Below are 20191 nucleotides of genomic sequence, written 5' to 3' on the forward strand. Positions count from 1 at the left end.
AAAAAAAGAAATTATTTCAGAGATGAAACAAGATTTTGAAAAAGAAATTAAAAGCAAAGTAAAGGAAGAATTAGAGGAGAAAATAGAGAAAAATGTAAAGAAATCCAAACACAAACAAAAGAGATTTCAGACGGATTTAATCTTGATTTCGACACTCTTCGAGAAAAACTCAGTGTACAGGCAAGTGAAATGAGATCTATGAAGGAACGACTAAAAAAATGTGAATTTATAGCTGGATCTGCAATAACCCTCGCAAATCAAAATCAACAGTACTCCCAAAAGAGTAACATAAAATTCATAAATTGGGCAGAGGAGAAAAATGAAAATCTTAAACAACGGCTGTGCACAACACTCAAGGAAGTGGTGGACGTTGACCTTAACCCCGCAGATGTCCTGGAGATCCATCGGATTCCCGGGGGAGATGGAAAAGGACCACGTCCTGTGATCGCAAAATTTAGAAACAACGACATCAAGTTCATGGTCATCAAAAACAGATCTGATAAAAATCTAAAAGACATCTTCACCATGTACGACCACCTAACGCAAATGAATGCCAAATTAGTGCGCGACTTGAACGGTGATCCGCGAATTCACAGTGCTTGGTACTATAATGGGAAAGTCTTTGGTCTAGACGAAGAAGGAAATCGCCATAAATTTGATATTCTGGACAATGTGTCCGAAAAATTGAAAAGACACTGAATACTGTGAATATGCAGCGGAGCGGACTTTGTTGCGAGATCGGGAAACCTTCTGACTGTGAGATCGGGCTCGCTATTCTATTTATATCATGTTTACTTTTTGTGTAAGTGTGTCGGTGAGTGTGTGCATGTTCCCCCGGTTTTCTATTATGTGTTTTGATTATCAAGAAAGATGGTGCTCATCACTGTTTATGATTTTTTTTTTACCGATTTTTCTAAATTCCTACAAACTAAATAAGTGGCTCAATTAAAATAGCAACGGTGAATTGTCAAGGCTTGGCAACAGGTACCAAAAGACAGGATGTTTTAAATTATTATAAGAAAAAAGGTTATTCAATTCTCTGTATTCAAGATACTCACTTTACAAAAGAAATAGAACCTTACGTTGAAACACAATGGGCATATAAATGTATTTTCAATTCGTACAAGTCAAACTCTAGAGGGGTATGCATCCTCTTTAATAACAATTTTGAATTTCAGATCCACAGAGAGAAACAGGACGATAATGGTAATCTATTAGCTCTCGATATGACAATCGAGGATAATAAAGTTACTTTAATTAATATCTATGGACCAAACACTGATAATCCAGAGTTTTATGAGTTGGTAAGAAAGACATTTTTAGAATTTGACAATGATTATTTTATATTATGTGGTGATTTTAATCTGGCTCTTGACCCTTCAATAGACACAGAAAATTATTGTAACATTAACAATCCAAAGGCGAGAGAAAAACTTTTAGAAATTATAAATGATCTACAAATAATTGACTACTTCAGGATATTGAATCCAAATTTAAAAATGTTTACATGGCGAAAGAAAAATCCAGTAAAACAAGGACGATTAGACTATATTTTTATTTCTGAAAATATGTGTAATTTGGTTGAAAATTTAGCAATTAAACCAGGGTACAGATCAGACCACTCTTCGGTGGTTCTTGATATGAAATTTAATACATTTAAAAAAGGGAAAGGTGTCTGGAAATTTAACAACTCTTTACTTGCAGACAATGCATATGTTGGCAAGGTTAAAGAAACAATAGAGTCTGTTAGAAACCAATATGAAAAGAATAATGTGCTTAAAGAAGATATGAATTACAGTACATTTTTTGAAGTCCTTCTAATGGAGATTAGGGGAATAACTATCTCATATTCGTCATATAGAAAAAAAGAAAAAAATAAAGAAGAAGCCTTGTTAATTGCACAAATAGAACAATTAGAGGCAGAGAATATATTGAATCTACAATTAATAGAGGAGAAAAAAACAAGTCTTGAGAATTTGAGAAAAGAAAAGTTACAAGGTCATGTTATAAGGTCTCGAGCCAGATGGGTTGAAGATGGAGAAAAACCATCTCAATATTTTTGCAAACTGGAATCCCGCAATTATTTGAATAAGATTATCAAAAAAGTCAAAACAGAGGAAAATGAAATCATTTACAATCAGTCAGAAATTTTAAATAGAATCAGGATGTATTACAAATCTCTTTATACTTCTGAAGATGCAGAACTTCTCAATATAGATCTTGCAGATATTATTACAATTAGTGAGGTTCCAAAACTTGAAAGCCATGTTGCCAATACACTTGAGGGAAATATATTAGAAAATGAAGTCTTACAGGTGTTAAGAAACATGAAAAACAATAAGTCACCAGGAAGTGATGGTTTCACTGCTGAATTTTTTAAATTTTTTTGGTCAGATTTGAAACATTTCATAGTACTTGCCATAAATGACATATTTCAGAAAAAAGAACTTCCTATTTCTCAAAGACTAGGAATAATTACATGTTTACCAAAAGGTGATAAGCCAATAGAATTTCTGAAAAATTGGCGGCCTATTACTCTTTTAAATGTGTTTTACAAACTTTTATCGGGTTGTATTAGCTATAGAATAAGATTCACCCTGGACAATATTATATCAAATACTCAGCTTGGATTTTTAAAAGGAAGATATATAGGTGAAAATACCAGATTTCTTTATGATCTTATGGCTTTTACTGAATCTAGAAATATACCTGGATTACTTGTACTTATAGACTTTGAAAAGGCTTTTGATTCAATATCCTGGACCTTTGTGTATAAAGTATTAAAATTTTTTGGGTTTGGTAAAAACATTATTGAATGGGTAAAAATTCTAAATACAAAATTTTGTGCATCTGTACTTCAATGTGGATTTTTATCTGAACAGTTTAATATCCAAAGAGGATGTCGTCAGGGAGATCCCGTGGCACCATATCTGTTTCTTCTTTGTGCAGAAATTCTTGCAATTATGATTAAACAAAATCAAAGTATTAAAGGAATTGTAATTAACAAGACAGAACATAAAATATCCCAATATGCAGATGATACCTGGCTTGCCCTTGATGGTTCACCTGAATCACTTTTTGCAGCATTAGATACAATTGATCTTTTTTCAAAGTTTACAGGACTTAAAATTAACAGCTCAAAAACTAAAATTGTTTGGATAGGTTCAAAAAAATTCTCAAATCAAGTTTTTCATCATTCTCGTTGGAAACTTGAATGGGGTTGCACAACTTTTAATTTACTTGGAATTAATTTTTCAGTAGAACTGGATAAAATTACTGATATAAACTATAATGTTCAAATACCAAAAATCAAAGCATTAATTCAACAATGGAAAAGAAGGATTCTTACTCCTATTGGAAGAGTCACAGTTCTGAAAACATTAATCTTACCAAAACTGAACCATCTTTTTATATCTTTACCAAATCCAAGTAAAGAAATTTTATCATTATTGAACAGAGAAATCTTTGAGTTTATATGGAAATCAAAATGTGATAAAGTAAAAAGAAAAATTATTACTCAAGATTTTTTACAAGGAGGATTAAAAATGTTGGATATAAAAAGCTTTATCATATCTCTTAAATGCTCTTGGATTAAAAGATTAACAAAAAGTAATCAACCATGGTTTGATATTTTTTTGGCAATAAATGGTGATGACGTATTGTGTAAACTTTTTGATTTTGGTGAAGAGTTTGTGTCTTGTCTTATTCTAAAAAATAATGATTTTTGGAAAGATGTGTTTAATTCATGGGTATGTTTCATGAAGATGCTCAATAACAATTCATATATGAAAACTAGGTATCTAAATTTACCTGTCTGGTACAATCCCAATATAAAAATGGGAAACAAAATAATTTTTGTAAAGACCTGGTATAAAAATGGTGTTAAAAGTGTTTGTGATTTCTTAAACGATGAAGGAAATTTTTTAACTCTCATTGACTTTGAAAATAGATTTCATTTGTCTAAAGTTTGCATTATGCAATACAATAGTATTTTATGTGCTATATCCAGGTATTTAAAAACAGTGTGTATAGATAAATCATCTGTTAAGAGGGAATGTACCCCTTTTATTCCTTTTTACTATGAAAATATTATTGTATATGAAAAGTGCACTAAAATAATTTACAGATATTTGAATAGTAACAATGTCAATCCTACGTCTATATTTCGATGGAACCAGGAGCTATCAGTGTTTTTAGAATCTGATATTTGTGTTCAAGATGTTTTTAAGGTTTGTTTTAGAACAACTATGGATACTTCCGTTCAATGGTTACAATATAGAATCCTTCATAGAATCCTTCCAGTGAAATATTATTTGAAGAAAATAAATATTTTATCTGATGACCACTGTACTTTTTGTAAACAGGAGATAGAAACTATGCAACATATATTTTTGAATTGCACAAAAATCTCTTTATTGTGGAGTAACCTTAGTATGCACATTTTTACAAAAACTTCCAAAAGAATTGGGTTTAACATATGTAATATTATTTTTGGTGAAACTCCATTATCTTATCATAATAGGGTGATAAATTTTATTATTCTATATACAAAGCAATATATCTTTTCCTGCTTGAAACAGAACAAAATACCTATGATTACTGGGCTGCTTCATCATTTAACTCTTATGTACAAAGTAGAAAAACGCATATCAATTCAAAAATTTGCAATGAACAATTTTGAAAACTTATGGTCACCATGGATTAATATTTTTGAGTTATAAACATTTATTAAAACACCAACAGTAACCATTTTTCAAATGGAATACTATAGCTCATTGATAAATTTTTTATTTATTATTTCATTCTTGTTAAAACTAGAGAGGGGAAGTGTGAATGTGTGAGAGAATGTGAGAAAAATTTCATTATGTAATTTGATATGTCACTCTTTGAAATAATAATAATAAAAAAAAAAAAAAAAAAAAAAAAAAAAAAAAACTTAAGCTATTTTTTTTTCTTACGAGTTTGTTTCATATTTGTTGATCAAGGATCAGTCTAAATTCATTCTATGTTTTAAGTCATTTTCTTTAAGAATGTCCTGCAGCATATAATTTAATCTTGTCAAACACCATTCAAATCCATCATAAGACATTTAATATAATGTTGTCATAAAACAATGAAACTCAATACACAATGAAAAATTATACAACGACATATAAGTTTATCATAAGACATTCAACTTTATTATATTAAGACATTCAAGTGCAATTTAACATTACAATACAAGTTTATCATAAAAAAAAAATCCAACTTTACATGACTTACCTGTTGTATTGTGAGTTTACAGTCACTAAGATCTTTCTCAACATTGCTGAGTTTACATGACTTACCTGTTGTATTGTGAGTTTACGTCACTGAGATCTTTCTCAACACTGCTGAGTTTACATGACTTACCTGTTGTATTGTGAGTTTACGTCACTGAGATCTTTCTCAACATTGCTGAGTTTACATGACTTACCTGTTGTATTGTGAGTTTACGTCACTGAGATCTTTCTCAGCACTGCTGAGTTTACATGACTTACCTGTTGTATTGTGAGTTTACGTCACTGAGATCTTTCTCAGCACTGCTGAGTTTACATGACTTACCTGTTGTATTGTGAGTTTACGTCACTGAGATCTTTCTCAGCACTGCTGAGTTTACATGACTTACCTGTTGTATTGTGAGTTTACGTCACTGAGATCTTTCTCAGCACTGCTGAGTTTACATGACTTACCTGTTGTATTGTGAGTTTACAGTCACTGAGATCTTTCTCGGCACTGCTGAGTTTCTCTTTGACCTCCGTCTCGGTCACCTCGAGCTGCTGAGATCGAGACACAAGTGTCTTGATGTCACTCTTGATCTTCGTGATGTAAATCCTGGCTACTGTGTAATCCTCCTCCAGCTTGTCAGGGCTACCCCCGCTAAACTAAAAATAGACAAATGGGAATCTCTCCAACTAAAATAAAACTGGAAATGCAATCCTCTCCTTTATAAACATTTATGTCAGAACTACAAGTAATCCTGTAAAATGCCCAATAAAAACTGGATACACAATATCTATGGCCAAAAAAATGACTGCCAATGACTGTGCACATACTTTTTATATACATGTGTATGTTGAAGTCATTGCCTCAACCTTTGTTTTCAACTGTTACATTTAATATTTTAATGATCCTTTTTTTTCTCCCTGCATGCACTTTAAGCCCATACAATTTTTCCAATTGACCCCTACCTTGAACTCGTTAGCATTGCCTCCTACAATACTTCCTATCTCTGACATATCCTTCATCAGACTACCCATAATCTCTGTCATCTTCTTCCTTTGGTGGAGAGATGAGTCCTTCATCTTCTCAAACTCTGCCTTGATGTTATCCAGCTCACTCTGCAGAAAAAATAAAATTGTTATCACAGGTGAGAAAAGTCTTAACAGAACCAGAATACAATTCATATATATATATATATATATATATATATATATATATATATATATATATATATATATATATATATATATATATATATATAGACATGAATCAGTTTATATGTGTGAGCATTTTGAGGGGATACTACATTTGAAGAATACAAAAGTTTTTTTTTGAGTTTAGATGCCATTCATTTTTATCAAATTAGCATTTGACATGTTTTAACCTCTAATTTTTATATCCTAGCTTTTGAACTGGAGCTATGTAATGTATATTTAACAGGGTGTTACATGTAAGCTTACCCTAAGTGCACACAGATGCAATATTTTGTTAAAAGTGTCGAAAAACATTTTATAAGAGTTCAAATTACTAGTGAACAATTCAAGCTAACTAGTAACTGATTGACACCTCACAGTGAACTGACCAAGCCTAGTAATGACATTATTTACAGACATAAGATTCCAGGTTTTTTTTTTACTCTTGCAGCAATTATAAACAAGAACTGTTCATAATTCAGAAAACTCTCACTGTGCAAATTGTAATTTTCTTGACTGTCTTAACCCTGTTTATGCTCTGCATAAAACAAGAACACTTAGTTATGCACCAGATTACACCCTATACAACACTGGTACATATGCACCAGTTTACACCCTATACAACATCAGTACATACGCACCAGATTACTACCTATACAACACTAGTACATACGCACCAGTTTTTGGTTCAGTTCCTCCACGATGGTCTCGTTTTCTTTGTTCTTGTTCTCGACTTCCTGAGATTTCTGGTCGTAATTCATCGCCAACTCCTCCAACGCCTGCAGGACTTCCTTCACCTGTAAATATAAACATAAAATTATAGGACATACAAATGAACACTCCTGTAGACAAAAAAAGATAATTTATAAGGAAGGGCTGTAAATAAATACATCATTAGGATAGGACTTTAAGAGGTGTATCTTTTTAACTGGAAACAATGAAGACATTTTATCACATTTTTAGATAAAACAGTTCCTATAAATCTTGTCTTAAATGCAGATATCATTTTAGAGATATTTCACGCATGGAAATAAAAGTTGATTAATGTTGAGAAATTCTATTTATAAAAATTCATCACTTGTATAAACAAGAGGCCCAAGGGCCTTAACGGTCACCTGAGTACAATACAACAATTTAGAGGATCCATAGAGTATTAAAATGAAAGGTGAAGCTTTGTTGCCCAAAAGCAAGAAAAATAGGGTGATCAGGATCAACAAAATAATTAGTCTAGTATTCATTAACAGTTTATAGATTAGGTTCTAATCTTTTCCCCATTTATCACTATTACCATAAGTATATTAAAAAAATATCAGTGCTTCTATACTATTTTAATTCCTTGTTGAAATCTCTTACATTGGCCTCTCTTGGTCTTTGATGAACATTTAATAAGACAAGTTATTTTTGTCTCATTTTTATTTATCTATTACTTACAAGTCCACCTGATCATTAAAACTATGAAAATCCTTTTTGTATTATACAATAAAAATTCTTGCATAATTCTCTTATTCTATTAACCTTTCAAGTACATTATTTACAGTGATTAATTATCAAAAGTAAACGGCAAAGGGGAATAACTCCTCTCAGTAGAATGCAAATTGAGCCCTGGCTAGCACCAGAACACTTGACCAAATGGTCCAGATGTTCAAAAATCTGGTAAAAATACCCTTCCTTATTACAACTTTTACTCTTTTTGCCTCTGATATGCCCAAGTGTAGAGAAGATTTTTAAAGAAATAATGCATTTTTCCTACAGATTCACTATCTTATCAATAGAGCCCCCCCCCCCCCCCCCTTCACCACCGAGAAACACCAGAGCCTCTCACCCTGGGACCAGAAGTTTGCTCTCCACATTAAGGAGCTCACGGGATTATTTAATAGAATTAATGCATTTTCACTATATTATCAACAGCCCCACCCTTACACCAGCACATCTGACCCAGGGGTCATGCAATTCACTACTCTGGAAGAAGCACTCTTGCTCATCATAACTATATACTTAGCTTCTCTGCTTTTTAACCAGAAGCAGAAAAGAATATTTTCAAAGAAATTTTGCTTTTTCACTATATAATCAATAGAGCCCCCCCCCCCCTTTTCACCAGAACCCTTGACCCTGGGGCCATGAAATTCATAATTTTAGAAGAGGCATCCTTGCTTATCATAACAATGTACTTAGTTTGTTTAAATAGTACCCAGGGGCAGAGAAGAAGATTTTCAAAGAAATAATTCACCTTCACTATAGGAGCTAAATAGCCCCAACCTAGCACCAGAACCCCTGTCCCTGGGGCCATGAAATTCACAATTTTGGAAGAGGCGTCCTTGCTTATCATAACAATGTACTTTGTTTGTTTAAATAATACCCAGAAGCAGAGAAGAAGATTTTTAAAGCATTAATGCATTTTCACTATATAATAAATAGAGCCCAGTCCTAACATCAGAACCCCTGACCCAGGGGCCATGAAATTCACAATTTTGGTAGAGTCACTCTTGCTTATCATAACTATGTATTTCATTTGTTTAAATAATACCCAGGAGTAGAGAAGAAGAATTTGAAAGAAATAATGCACTTTCACTATATGATCTATATAGCCCCCCCCCCCCCCCCCCCCCCAGTACCAGAACCAATGACCCTGGGGCTATGAATTTCACAATTTTGGTAGAGTCACTCTTGCTTATCACAACTATGTACAAATGTATTTAATTTGTTTTAATAATACCCAGGAGTAGAGAAGAAGATTTTCAAAGAAATAATGCACTTTCACTATATGATCTATATAGCCCCCCCCCCCACCCCCCCAAAGCACCAGAACCCCTGACCCAGGGGCCATGAATTTCACAATTTTGGAAGAGCCACTCTTGCTTATCATAACTATGTATCTAATTTGTTTAAATAATACCGGGGAGTAGAGAAGAAGATTTTCAAAGAAATAATGCACTTTCACTATATGATCTATATAGCCCCACCCTAGCACCAGAACCCCTGACCCAGGGGCCATGAAATTCATAATTTTGGTAGACTCATCCTTGCTTATCATAACTATGTATTCAATTTGTTTCAATAATACCCAGGAGTAGAGAAGACGATTTTCAAAGAAATAATGCACTTTCACTATATGATCTATATAGCCCCCCCCCCCCCCCCCCAGCACCAGAATCCCTGACCCTGGGGCTATGAATTTCACAATTTTGGTAGAGTCACTCTTGCTTATCATAACTATGTATTCAATTTGTTTCAGTAATACCCAGGAGTAGAGAAGAAGATTTTCAAAGAAATAATGCACTTTCACTATATGATCTATATAGCCCCGCCCTAGCACCAGAACCCCTGACCCTGGGGCCATGAATTTCACAATTTTGGTAGAGGGCTCAATGCTTATTACAATCATGTCAACAGTTTGACTGCTTGATGTCCAGGAGTAAAGAAAAAGATTTTTAAAGATTGCATTCATTTTGGTGGTTTTAGCCCCACCCCTCAGGCCCCAGGGGGGCAGGGACCATGAAATTCATAAATTTTGTTCACCTTCACACATAGATGCCATATGCAAAAATTGGCTGAAATTGGTTCAGCGGTTTCAGAGAAGAAGCTGAAAATGTTCAAATGTTTACACACGACGGACGACTCACGACGGACGACAACTGACGAAAACAGATAGCAATAGGTCACCTGAGTGACTCAGGTGACCTAAAAAAGCCCCTTTTTTACCTCGTCCTTGGCGGAATCGTTATCGGCTTGTATCCGGGTCATTTCCTGCTGTAGGGAATCGTAGTCTCGTTTTCCCATGGTAATCAGGTCTTCCTGTTCCAGCATTTGTTCCTTCAATCTCTCTATCATCTGAGACAGTTCATTAATTTCCTCATCCTGACCGGAAAGAGAGAAAAGGTCAATAATACAAGTATAAACAGAGAAAAGGTCAATAATACAAGTATAAACAATGTCTCTATCATCTCAGACAGTTCATTAATCTCCTCATCCTGATCAGAAAGAGAGAAAAGGTCAATAATACAAGTATAAACAATGTCTCTTTCATCTGAGACAGTTTATTAATCTCCTCATCCTGGCCCCAAGACCATAAACTGAGAACAGACTTAAGTCAAAATTTCAAACCAATATAACTTTGGAAATAATTTTGATAATGAAACAAAATTTTTATCATATATTTGAATTTTGCCCCATTTTAAATTTGCACACACTGACCTTATCATCCAGCTGTGAACATACTGACCTTATCATCCAGCTGTGAACACAATAACCTTATCATCCAGCTTTTACTACACTGACCTTATCATCCAGCTGTGAACACAATGACCTTATCATCCAGCTATTACTACACTGACCTTATCATCCAGCTGTGTAAACAATGACCTTATCATCCAGCTGTTACTACACTGACCTTATCATCCAGCTGTGAACACATTGACCTTATCATCCAGCTGTGTAAACAATGACCTTATCATCCAGCTGTTACTACACTGACCTTATCATCCAGCTGTGAACACACTGACCTTATCATCCAGCTATTACTACACTGACCTTATCATCCAGCTGTTACTACACTGACCTTATCATCCAGTTGTGAACACACTAACCTTATCATCCAGCTGTGAACACACTGACCTTATCATCCAACTGTTACTACACTAACCTTATCATCCAGCTGTTCGTAGAGTTTCATTTTCTCCTCTTCCAGCTGTGCCTTGGTGTTCTCGTCCAGTGTGGAGCTGACGCTGGCTGTCAGGGCGGGGGGCGGGGGCTGTTTCTCCTCCTCCTGTAAGGACGCGGTGCTGGCCTTCATGTCTACTTGTTCATCCAGCGTAACAGATTGACCTAAGAATGGAATCAAAATACAGTTGACCTGCAGTATCCTGAACACTGATAGCTCGAATACCATGGATATGTCAAAGTGATTTGGAAGACCCAACCGCTTATTCTTTAAGTATTTTACCCTTGAAATCTCGAATCCTCTGATATCTCAAAGTTTTTTTGCAGTCCCATTGAGTTTGAGATAATGAGATTTGACTGTACATGTTATTACATGCGTGCATTGTACCAGACAGCTTTTAAATTTGACTTCTAAATACAGACTCACTATTCTAATTTATTTTTCAAAAGTTTATAAAAAAAAAATCACATCAAAATTTTATTTCTTTGAATACATGTTCCATATAAGCATACAAGCACTTACAATCATGCCAACTCTGTAGCTGATTTCTATAGGATAATCATTTCAGGAATTTTTATACATTTTTCCGCCAGACTGTGCACAATGTGAGGTGTACTCATTTAGTTTATGCATAGTTGTCATAGGTAAGAAACTACTCACCACGGCATCATTTGGGAGAAACCACTTAACACCAAACCACTGGTAAAAAGTCACTTACAACTGAGCTTTCTCTGAGAAAACACTGACCAGTGCACTGAAGTGAAAAAGCACTTACCACTGCGCCACTTTTGGAGCTCAGCTTGACATTTCTCCAACAGCCCTTTGTACCGCGCCGCTTTCTCCTTCTCTTTCTCATATCTCTTCTTCCATTCTTCCGCTGTCAGTTCTTCATTCACGGATACAATGTTCTTAATTGTCTTAGCTCTATAACAAAATAAAGAACAAGCTAGATTTAACATGTCAGCTCTTCATTCACAGATACAATGTTCTTAATCGTCTTAGCTCTATAACAAAATAAAGAACACGCTAGACTTAACATGTCAGCTCTTCATTCACAGACACAATGTTCTTAATCGTCTTGGCTCTATAACAAAATAAAGAACATGCTAGACTTAACATGTCAGCTCTTCATTCACAGACACAATGTTCTTAATCGTCTTAGCTCTGTAACAAAATAAAGAACACGCTAGACTTAACATGTCAGCTCTTCATTCACAGACACAATGTTCTTAATCATCTTAGCTCTGTAACAAAATAAAGAACATGCTAGACTTAACATGTCAGCTCTTCATTCACAGAAACAAAGCTCTTAATCATCTTAGCTCTGTAACAAAATAAAGAACATGCTAGACTTAACATGTCAGCTCTTCATTCACAGAAACAAAGCTCTTAATCATCTTAGCTCTGTAACAAAATAAAGAACAAGCTAGACTTAACATGTCAGCTCTTCATTCACAGAAACAAAGTTCTTAATCATCTTAGCTCTATAAAAAATAAAGAAATTAAAATAAAGAACATGCTAGACTTAACATGTCAGTTCTTTATTCACAAAGTTCTTGATTGCCACAATGCTCATCTGAATAACCTCGGTCTTACTGTTCTTAAGATGTTTTTTTTTTAATTTAAATTTTTTCCCACTTGATTTGTATAAATTAAATGTAATACAATTTTTATGAGCTACAATACTATAGAGTTATCAAACTTATAATTGGAGAATATTGGCAGGAGTTGGCTGTATAAGTGCACAAGCCTGCAAGTGCATCTGTGCAGCCGAGTGCCAATACTCACCAATAAAGTTTAAAAAACCTACTTTATTGTATAGCTTTAACATTTTCTCAAATGATTTATATTGATTATCTAAATAAAATGACTCAAAATTAAGGAGAATTATTCATAATCGGTATTTACATTCAAAATATGCAATATCAGCGTCTGTCCTGGAAGTGTTAAACATTTCAATGATCCTATCAAGTATTACAATTTGCTTATTGAGGCTTTTATTGAGCACTGATTTATTAATTAATAATTTCAAATTTATGTGAAAATATACATATCTTACCTAGCTGCCACTACCCATCATAAATATTGCTGTTAAGCTGTTGACCAGACAAGATTTTTTTGTTCAAGGCATATTCGATATTGAATGCTTGCATTTGGAATGTTTCGGGGCATACTCATATCACTAACTAAGCATTCAAGAAAACACCAAGATACTGAATGCTAAAATTCTCTAGACTTTAAGTATTTTTTTTTAATTATAGACTATTTATTGGCTATAAAATAATTTATATTACCACTGACCAAAGAGCAGAAATGGTTTCTGATTCACAATACAATACCTACCGCTGACCAAAGAGCAGAGTAGATTTGGTTTCCGCTTCATTGAAGGAGGCTGGGGAACAGCAGATGACGACGGTCGTTCGAGCGTTTCCTCCCAAACTTTCCTGGAGGATACGAGTCAGTTTGCTGTCTCGGTATGGAACATGGCTCTTCTGCAGATTACAACATTACGCCAATTAACTCAGCATGATCAGACACACAAATAAACTCTATATGACAAACACACTAATAAACTCCACATGACAAACACCCTAGCAAATAAACTTTTATATGATACACTAATAAACTGATATTGATCATCAAAAACAGTATTTATAGTAAGTAAACAAGATTTACAAAATCATTCTTGCGCCACTCTGTGCAATGATTACACATGTATTTACAGCTTTTTATATCAATATTTAGAAGCTTATATGTGTGCTTACATTCCCGTCAGCCAGGGCAGCGATGACATTCCCAAGAGCTGATAATGATTTGTTGATATTTTTAGCTTCATCCAACACGGCGCCCTCAGCTCCTGTTTTGCTGACCTGAAAAAGTTGATGAATAATTTTTTATGAAGAAAAAAAAACAATAGAATTTGTTTTATTTGGGGGAAAATTCTCTCTTCCATCACAAGTTTTACAGGAGATGATAATAAATTTGCACAGTCCCACTAAAACACTGTTTTGATAAATGACAAAAGAAACCCTAGAATAGGATTGGTTAGTCTATCATATTCACCTCAATACTTTCTTGGAGCGTAAAGAAAAAATGTCTCTCATACTATTTATGGCCACCTTAATTTCTAACTTTTTGGTTGAAATTGGTTCAGCCATTCCAGAGAAAAAGCTAACTTAAAAAATGTTACACAAGACAGACGAAAACATATATTAATAAATCACCTGAGTGACTCAGGTGACCTAAGCATAGATACACGTACTACTGTGAAATCTCAAATTTCCTTAAGGGGTTTAATTTTCATTCATTTCGTGGTATGAAGAGAACCACAAATTCATGTCCTCCACGAAATTTTAAAATTACACAGTATCGTGTACGACCAACAACCACAAGATTAAATGCCCTCAAATCTGTATTTTTTCCATAAAGCGCAAAAATTTAATCCCAAGAAAAATACTGTGAAATCATTAGTCTTCATGGGGGTTTAATTTTTGTTGTTTTCATGGTATGGAGATACCCTCAAATTTATATCCCCCACGAAATGTTTAAATTCAATACTACAAGTTGATGTTTCTTCTTCACTCATGCAATCAAATCCCCTCGAACCCATATTTTTTCCTAAAACCACGGAAATTTGGCCCCATAAAAATAAGTGATTTTACAGTAAGTGACTTTACAGTGATTTTACAGTAAGTGATTTTACAGTCAGTGATTTTACAGTAATGATTTTACAGTGATTTCACAGTATTAAAGTAATTTTACAGTGATTTTAAAGTAAGTGATTTTACAGTAATGATTTTACAGTAAATGATTTTACAGTAAGTGATTTTACAGTCAGTGATTTTACAGTATTTAATGTCATTTTAGAAACTTACTTTTTCACTTCCTGCCAAGTCCACCAAGTACAGTTTGCCATTAAGTTTCTTCTGGTTCTCGAGATTTTCCTGTTTCACGTTAATGAGGAACACACTGTGTGAGCGAGAGCTATGCTCATTCATATCTACAATATAAATCATATATTGTTAGGGGTGAGGAAATTCTGTACATAAACCACTGAATTGTCTAGGAGGGGTTGCTTATATACAGTCACACCTCCTTAATCTGGATGCTTGAGTTCCCAAGTAAATTGTCCTGATTAATGAAACAAACATGTACTTGGTATCTATAAAGTATAAATATAAATTGTTCTCCATAAATTTTGTCTGGAAGATAAAGCATCTGGATTATTGGTGTACAGTTTAACAAGGCTCCACTGTACAAGGTATTGTCAGAGTTGGTGAAATTAAGAAATAAATCTTTTTAGTCACATCCGTATAAATCTAAGTCTCCATTCCCTCTACATTTACTGTAGAAGCACAAATTTTCCTGCGGATGAAATTTCATTGATTTGTCATCTAAAATGGTTTTGTGCACATTAAATTTCGATGTTTCCGAAGCTACCTTGTTCAATAATTATACAGTCATGTAAAAAATTCTAGTGGGATATAATTTAGTTGATAATTGTTATCAACGAAATAAATGAAATTTAATCCCCAACAAATACCTGTGCTTTTACAGTACATTATACATAGAGATCATGGCTCTACTGGTGTAATAGTGTAAAACATTCACAGTGATTTATACAGCCCGGGACTTTATATAACCAATGCATTTTGAGCAGCTTTTAAAGGTGGTCCCAGGATCAGGAAGCAGTCTTAGACTTAATCACTCAATCATAAAATGAATTTCTGTTGTAAAATGACACTTGAAAATTGATATAAAAAACTTACTGGTGACAGCGACATGACGATTAGCTTTTCCTTCATCAATGGCTTCCATCACTTCTTCAGGACTCGACACGAATCTTTCTGTGGCGCCCTGTATAAATATACAGTCAATGACAAATGACAAACCTCTCTGTAGCTCCCTTCATAAATATACGTTCAATGACAAATGCATGTCAACTGATCCTATTCCAATTGATTCCAATTATGAGCTCATTTTTAAATCTCATTAAACTAAAACTCAATCTCAGTGTCTCAACATAACAACTCAATATCTCTCATCATCACAACTCCATCTTTTATGCATCACCTCCTCTCTCTCTCTCTCTCTCTCTCTCTCTCTCACGTCAGGACTATGTGATCTCTTTCTTCCCACAAGAGACTAAATTTCTTTCCTTCATGATTTTTGTCTCTTTTTCTCTCTCTTGATAAATGTGCCACTCCATCTTTTTTTTTCTCTCACTCATTTGTCCAAGTTTCCTCTATAAAATTGAAATATCTGATGGGGAAACATTTTGTTTCACCATTTTTACCACAATTCTACCGGAAGAGTGGAATATAACCCACCTTGACATAGGGAACTCTATTCTTGTCTTCATGTACTGATAAATTCACCTTGGAAACTACAAAAAAAAATATAAATCATCTATCACAAACTTAACAAAACTATAATAATTTATGACAGTCAATAATTACATTTATACCTCTCATGTTACTTGTATTAAGTACCTGTGTTAGTAAAAACAAAAATTTTAACGATTGAATTCCCTCTTCAATGGAAATATACATGTACTTTATTATGCAAATTACATCAATTGCCATAACTTATCTCATGCTGCAATTCTTCTAAGTACTGTGACTTGTTGTACAGTTCTTGGTAGACAAATCATGATAAATTTCTGACATCAGAATTGATCATTACTACTGCTTTGTGCATAAAGGGATAAGTGCTTAAATATGGCAATTTATGTTTGGGGGTAATCTAGGTAAAGTAAATTTTGTCTCCTGGAAAAAAATATTTCAAGTAAGTATCCCCCATCAGAACCAATGCCTTTGTATACATGTATTTATTTAATCCAGCCAAAAAAGTAAATTATGCTTGTATCACAAGATTACCCCCTCCCCTTTCCCATGTTTGGTTTATCCTACTTAAGACATTAATATCCACATTCACAGTAATCTATCATGTCTATAGGTCACTCATACTCACTGTCCAGCAAATCTCGGATTTTATCCATGTAGATCTCAAAATATGAAACCTAGAAAAAATAAAATAAAACTGAAGATAAAAGAAATCATCAGTCATGTACATGTTCTTACAACAGAGTTTCTGAAAACCATCAGTACTACCGGCAAAACCAATAGAAAATTGAAATGTCCGAGGCAATTCACTATATCACCGGTCAGCATCTACGATCAATTTCTGCTTTAACAATCCATTGTTTTTTTTTTTTTGGTTTCATTATACCCGTAAAGTTTTGTCTTTTTATCGTAACCAAAAAGCCTTTAGCGAATTACTTTCTGGTAGCAAAATAAACAGGGGCAGATAATTCTAATCTACACTACTAGGAATAATCTAGAGAGTTCCGAATGTCAACATGGATGTAAATTTTAAAGAAAAAAAAGTTGAGAAAATGAGTCGTCCATTATAAATTCACCAACACACCACCCCTAAATGATGTGGAATTCCATTCCCTACTACACCCCTAAATTAGCTTTATACACCTACTTTGATATGGAATTCCAGATTTTCCTCCATTCCATAAATGTAACTGAAGATGTCCTGAACGATCCTTGGAATAATTCCATGCATCTTGTCATTTCCCAGAACACCCTGTCCAAGACGAAAATAGCAAATTCTTAAGATAGTCAACATAAAGTAAGAATTAATTACATATTTCCAACTTGTGTATACACAATACATTCGAAAGAAATCCTTCAGTGGTACATGTATCTTTTAGCTTGTCTATGGACTAGAACTCTGTATATTACATAGTACATACTTCTCTCCTACTGCATGAGCATAAAATAGTCTTGAAAATATTAAATGGACGTTTCTCATAAAAATCCTAAAACTGAAGCACACAATTATTCAATTCAAAGCCATCAAAACAGTGCTCTCTGTTCTTTTTCTATGTATTTATCTCCCTTGCATGAGCTTAAAAACATGATTATCTTCTTTCTAGAAGAGTTCTGACAAGGGCAATAACTCTAAACTATTTAAGAATCCCACCTCCATTGTATGAGTTTTGCCAGAGGATGTCTGTCCATATGCAAAAATTGTTCCATTGTACCCACCCAATACATCTGAAAGAAAAGATCTCAATAACTAAAAAGATTTACATGGGTAAGATAGAAAAATACAGTACAATAGGATCTAATTGATCCAAATCACCTTGAACTGGTGTAACTTTTGAACTTCATGGAAATTAGCTAACAGAAAAGAAACAAATACCAGTAAACTTATTTATTAACTGGACTCATTAAAAATTGGTCATAAAGGAATTATCACATTTATAGTGCTATAGACATACATTTTTTGCTATGTACCTGATCAAAAATTTGTCACAGCATACTTATTGCATATAAGACACAAAATGGCAATCCAAAAAAATAAATGTGTAGTTTTATACCCACTTATTGGACAGAAATGGTCATTCTGCTGAATTAATTATGACCCTGTGGAAAAACATGAAAAAAGTATGTTTACATTAACTCTGTATCAATACAAACCAGCTACAATAGGTTTAGCTGCTGTCTCGTAGACCTGCTCTTGAGTGACATTGGGTTTCAAAACTCTGTCAAACACAAACAGCTTCCCCTACAAAAAACCAACAATCAAGTTTACTAACATTGATTAATTAGTTAACATTGATTAATGTTTAAGCAGCATGCATGCACTTTCACTGAGCAAAATAAGATGCAACTCTAATTGCACATATATGACTGAATGAAAAAAATCGCCTGAACTATCTCATGATTGATTAACATCATACTAGATGCAACTATTAAACATTAATAGCGAGCACAGTGAGCGACATGAATGCCTGGGCAAAGAGAAAATTCGGACTATGCACATTGATCCAAATGATTTTTTTTTCTACAGTAACCTCTAGACCCTCAACAACGAGAATGCACATCTTGCTGCTAACTACATTCTCAGCAAAAGTTCACCAAAATAATAAAATCACCTTCATACATGTTAATGGATATTGCAACTTAATAGTAGATTAAACATTCTTTGTTAAAATTTGCACTTTTCAGACTTCATTTTCGTAATGCACCAAATATATCACGCCACATGATGTTACAGTTTAGATATTCCAAATGTCTTGTGAGGATTGAAGAGGTTGATCTAACAGCTGTCTAACTTAAAACTGATTAGGTATCCAAACTAATACACATCTACACTACTGTCACACCAGCAACATATTAAGAAAAATAATCAAGTGATTGGAAATTGTTTCATGCTACCTACTGATAAAAGAATCAAAACGACATGCAACACTTTAAGAGTATATCAGAGACATATATCAGAGGTAACTATACAAGCCCCACCCCCACCCTTTTTTTTCCCAGACAGTCACACCTACAGGTTATTACGGAAAATGCTCATTAATTTTTTTTTTTAATGACCAAAATGCTTCTCTGCAGAAATGAGTACTTACACCACAGTTAATAGAGTCTTCTGTCGGGAACTTAACCACGAATTTACTCCCTGCCTTCTCTTCCGAGGAGTTCAAAGGCCGGATACGACAGACGACTTTGATGCCACATTCGTCAGCCGGCGTCGTCATATTTCACCAGGACGATTGTTGCAGTCTGAGTCTTTTATGAATCTAATTATGCATCGATCTCATCAATATGATGGAAACTCGGTTCATCATTATAATTCAAACGCATACAAGACCTCTTAAAACAACAACAAATTGACTTAAAATAAGAATTTTCAGAGAAAATCTTCAAGTGGAATGTTTAAAGAACTAGAAATACGGAAGGGTGTTGCCTTGCACTCTTTGAAAACGGTGGATCGTGTCCAAGTTTATATCACATAACGTCTGCTTCGAATTCCATAATCAATGTCAGAAATGCATGGTGGAAGATGACGTGATTTATGGATTGCGGGGAACCTCGTTTATTTGTGAGACCTTACAATAATGTTTCAAGAGGATTCCCGAACAAATTTTCGGCATAATGCAAATTCCGGTACTAGACAATTCGTACACAAACATTTTCGGGTGCTGCTAAATTCTACCAGAATTTTTAAAAATTAGTAATAAAAGAAATTTGAAATTAACATGAAGAATATTAAATTGGGCATTTATATCAGGAATTAC

At 34.0% G+C, this 20191-nt stretch overlaps 1 protein-coding gene across 4 annotated transcripts in view; it reads right to left on the reverse strand.

Moving 5' to 3' along the window:
* LOC133201960 (kinesin heavy chain-like) overlaps positions 1 to 19988 on the reverse strand; it is a 29814-nt gene extending 9826 nt beyond the window's left edge. Inside the window, exons 1-18 of one of the 4 annotated variants that reach the window (XM_061337748.1) lie at positions 19523 to 19988; positions 18588 to 18675; positions 18088 to 18161; positions 17584 to 17688; positions 17065 to 17113; positions 16422 to 16477; positions 15984 to 15997; positions 15861 to 15934; positions 14967 to 15091; positions 13857 to 13961; positions 13435 to 13583; positions 12049 to 12095; positions 11867 to 11968; positions 11074 to 11255; positions 10134 to 10289; positions 7112 to 7231; positions 6210 to 6359; positions 5712 to 5903 (exon numbers count right to left, since the gene is read on the reverse strand). In XM_061337748.1, the coding sequence (XP_061193732.1) occupies positions 5712 to 5903; positions 6210 to 6359; positions 7112 to 7231; positions 10134 to 10289; positions 11074 to 11255; positions 11867 to 11968; positions 12049 to 12095; positions 13435 to 13583; positions 13857 to 13961; positions 14967 to 15091; positions 15861 to 15934; positions 15984 to 15997; positions 16422 to 16477; positions 17065 to 17113; positions 17584 to 17688; positions 18088 to 18161; positions 18588 to 18675; positions 19523 to 19651 (1917 nt within the window). In that variant the 5' untranslated portion in view covers positions 19652 to 19988. Of the gene's footprint in view, positions 1 to 5711; positions 5904 to 6209; positions 6360 to 7111; positions 7232 to 10133; positions 10290 to 11073; positions 11256 to 11866; positions 12016 to 12048; positions 12096 to 12208; positions 12256 to 13434; positions 13584 to 13856; positions 13962 to 14966; positions 15092 to 15860; positions 15949 to 15983; positions 15998 to 16421; positions 16478 to 17064; positions 17114 to 17583; positions 17689 to 18087; positions 18162 to 18587; positions 18676 to 19522 lie in introns of all 4 variants that reach the window. The other 3 variants (XM_061337746.1, XM_061337747.1, XM_061337745.1) reach the window with 3 other exon arrangements.
* Positions 19989 to 20191: the final 203 nt, after the last annotated feature.

Source organism: Saccostrea echinata, unplaced genomic scaffold (assembly GCF_033153115.1).
Source record: "Saccostrea echinata isolate AGI-Se365-2 ecotype Australia unplaced genomic scaffold, CSIRO_AGI_Sech_v1 ptg000046l, whole genome shotgun sequence".
In the NCBI taxonomy this organism is placed as follows: domain Eukaryota; kingdom Metazoa; phylum Mollusca; class Bivalvia; order Ostreida; family Ostreidae; genus Saccostrea; species Saccostrea echinata.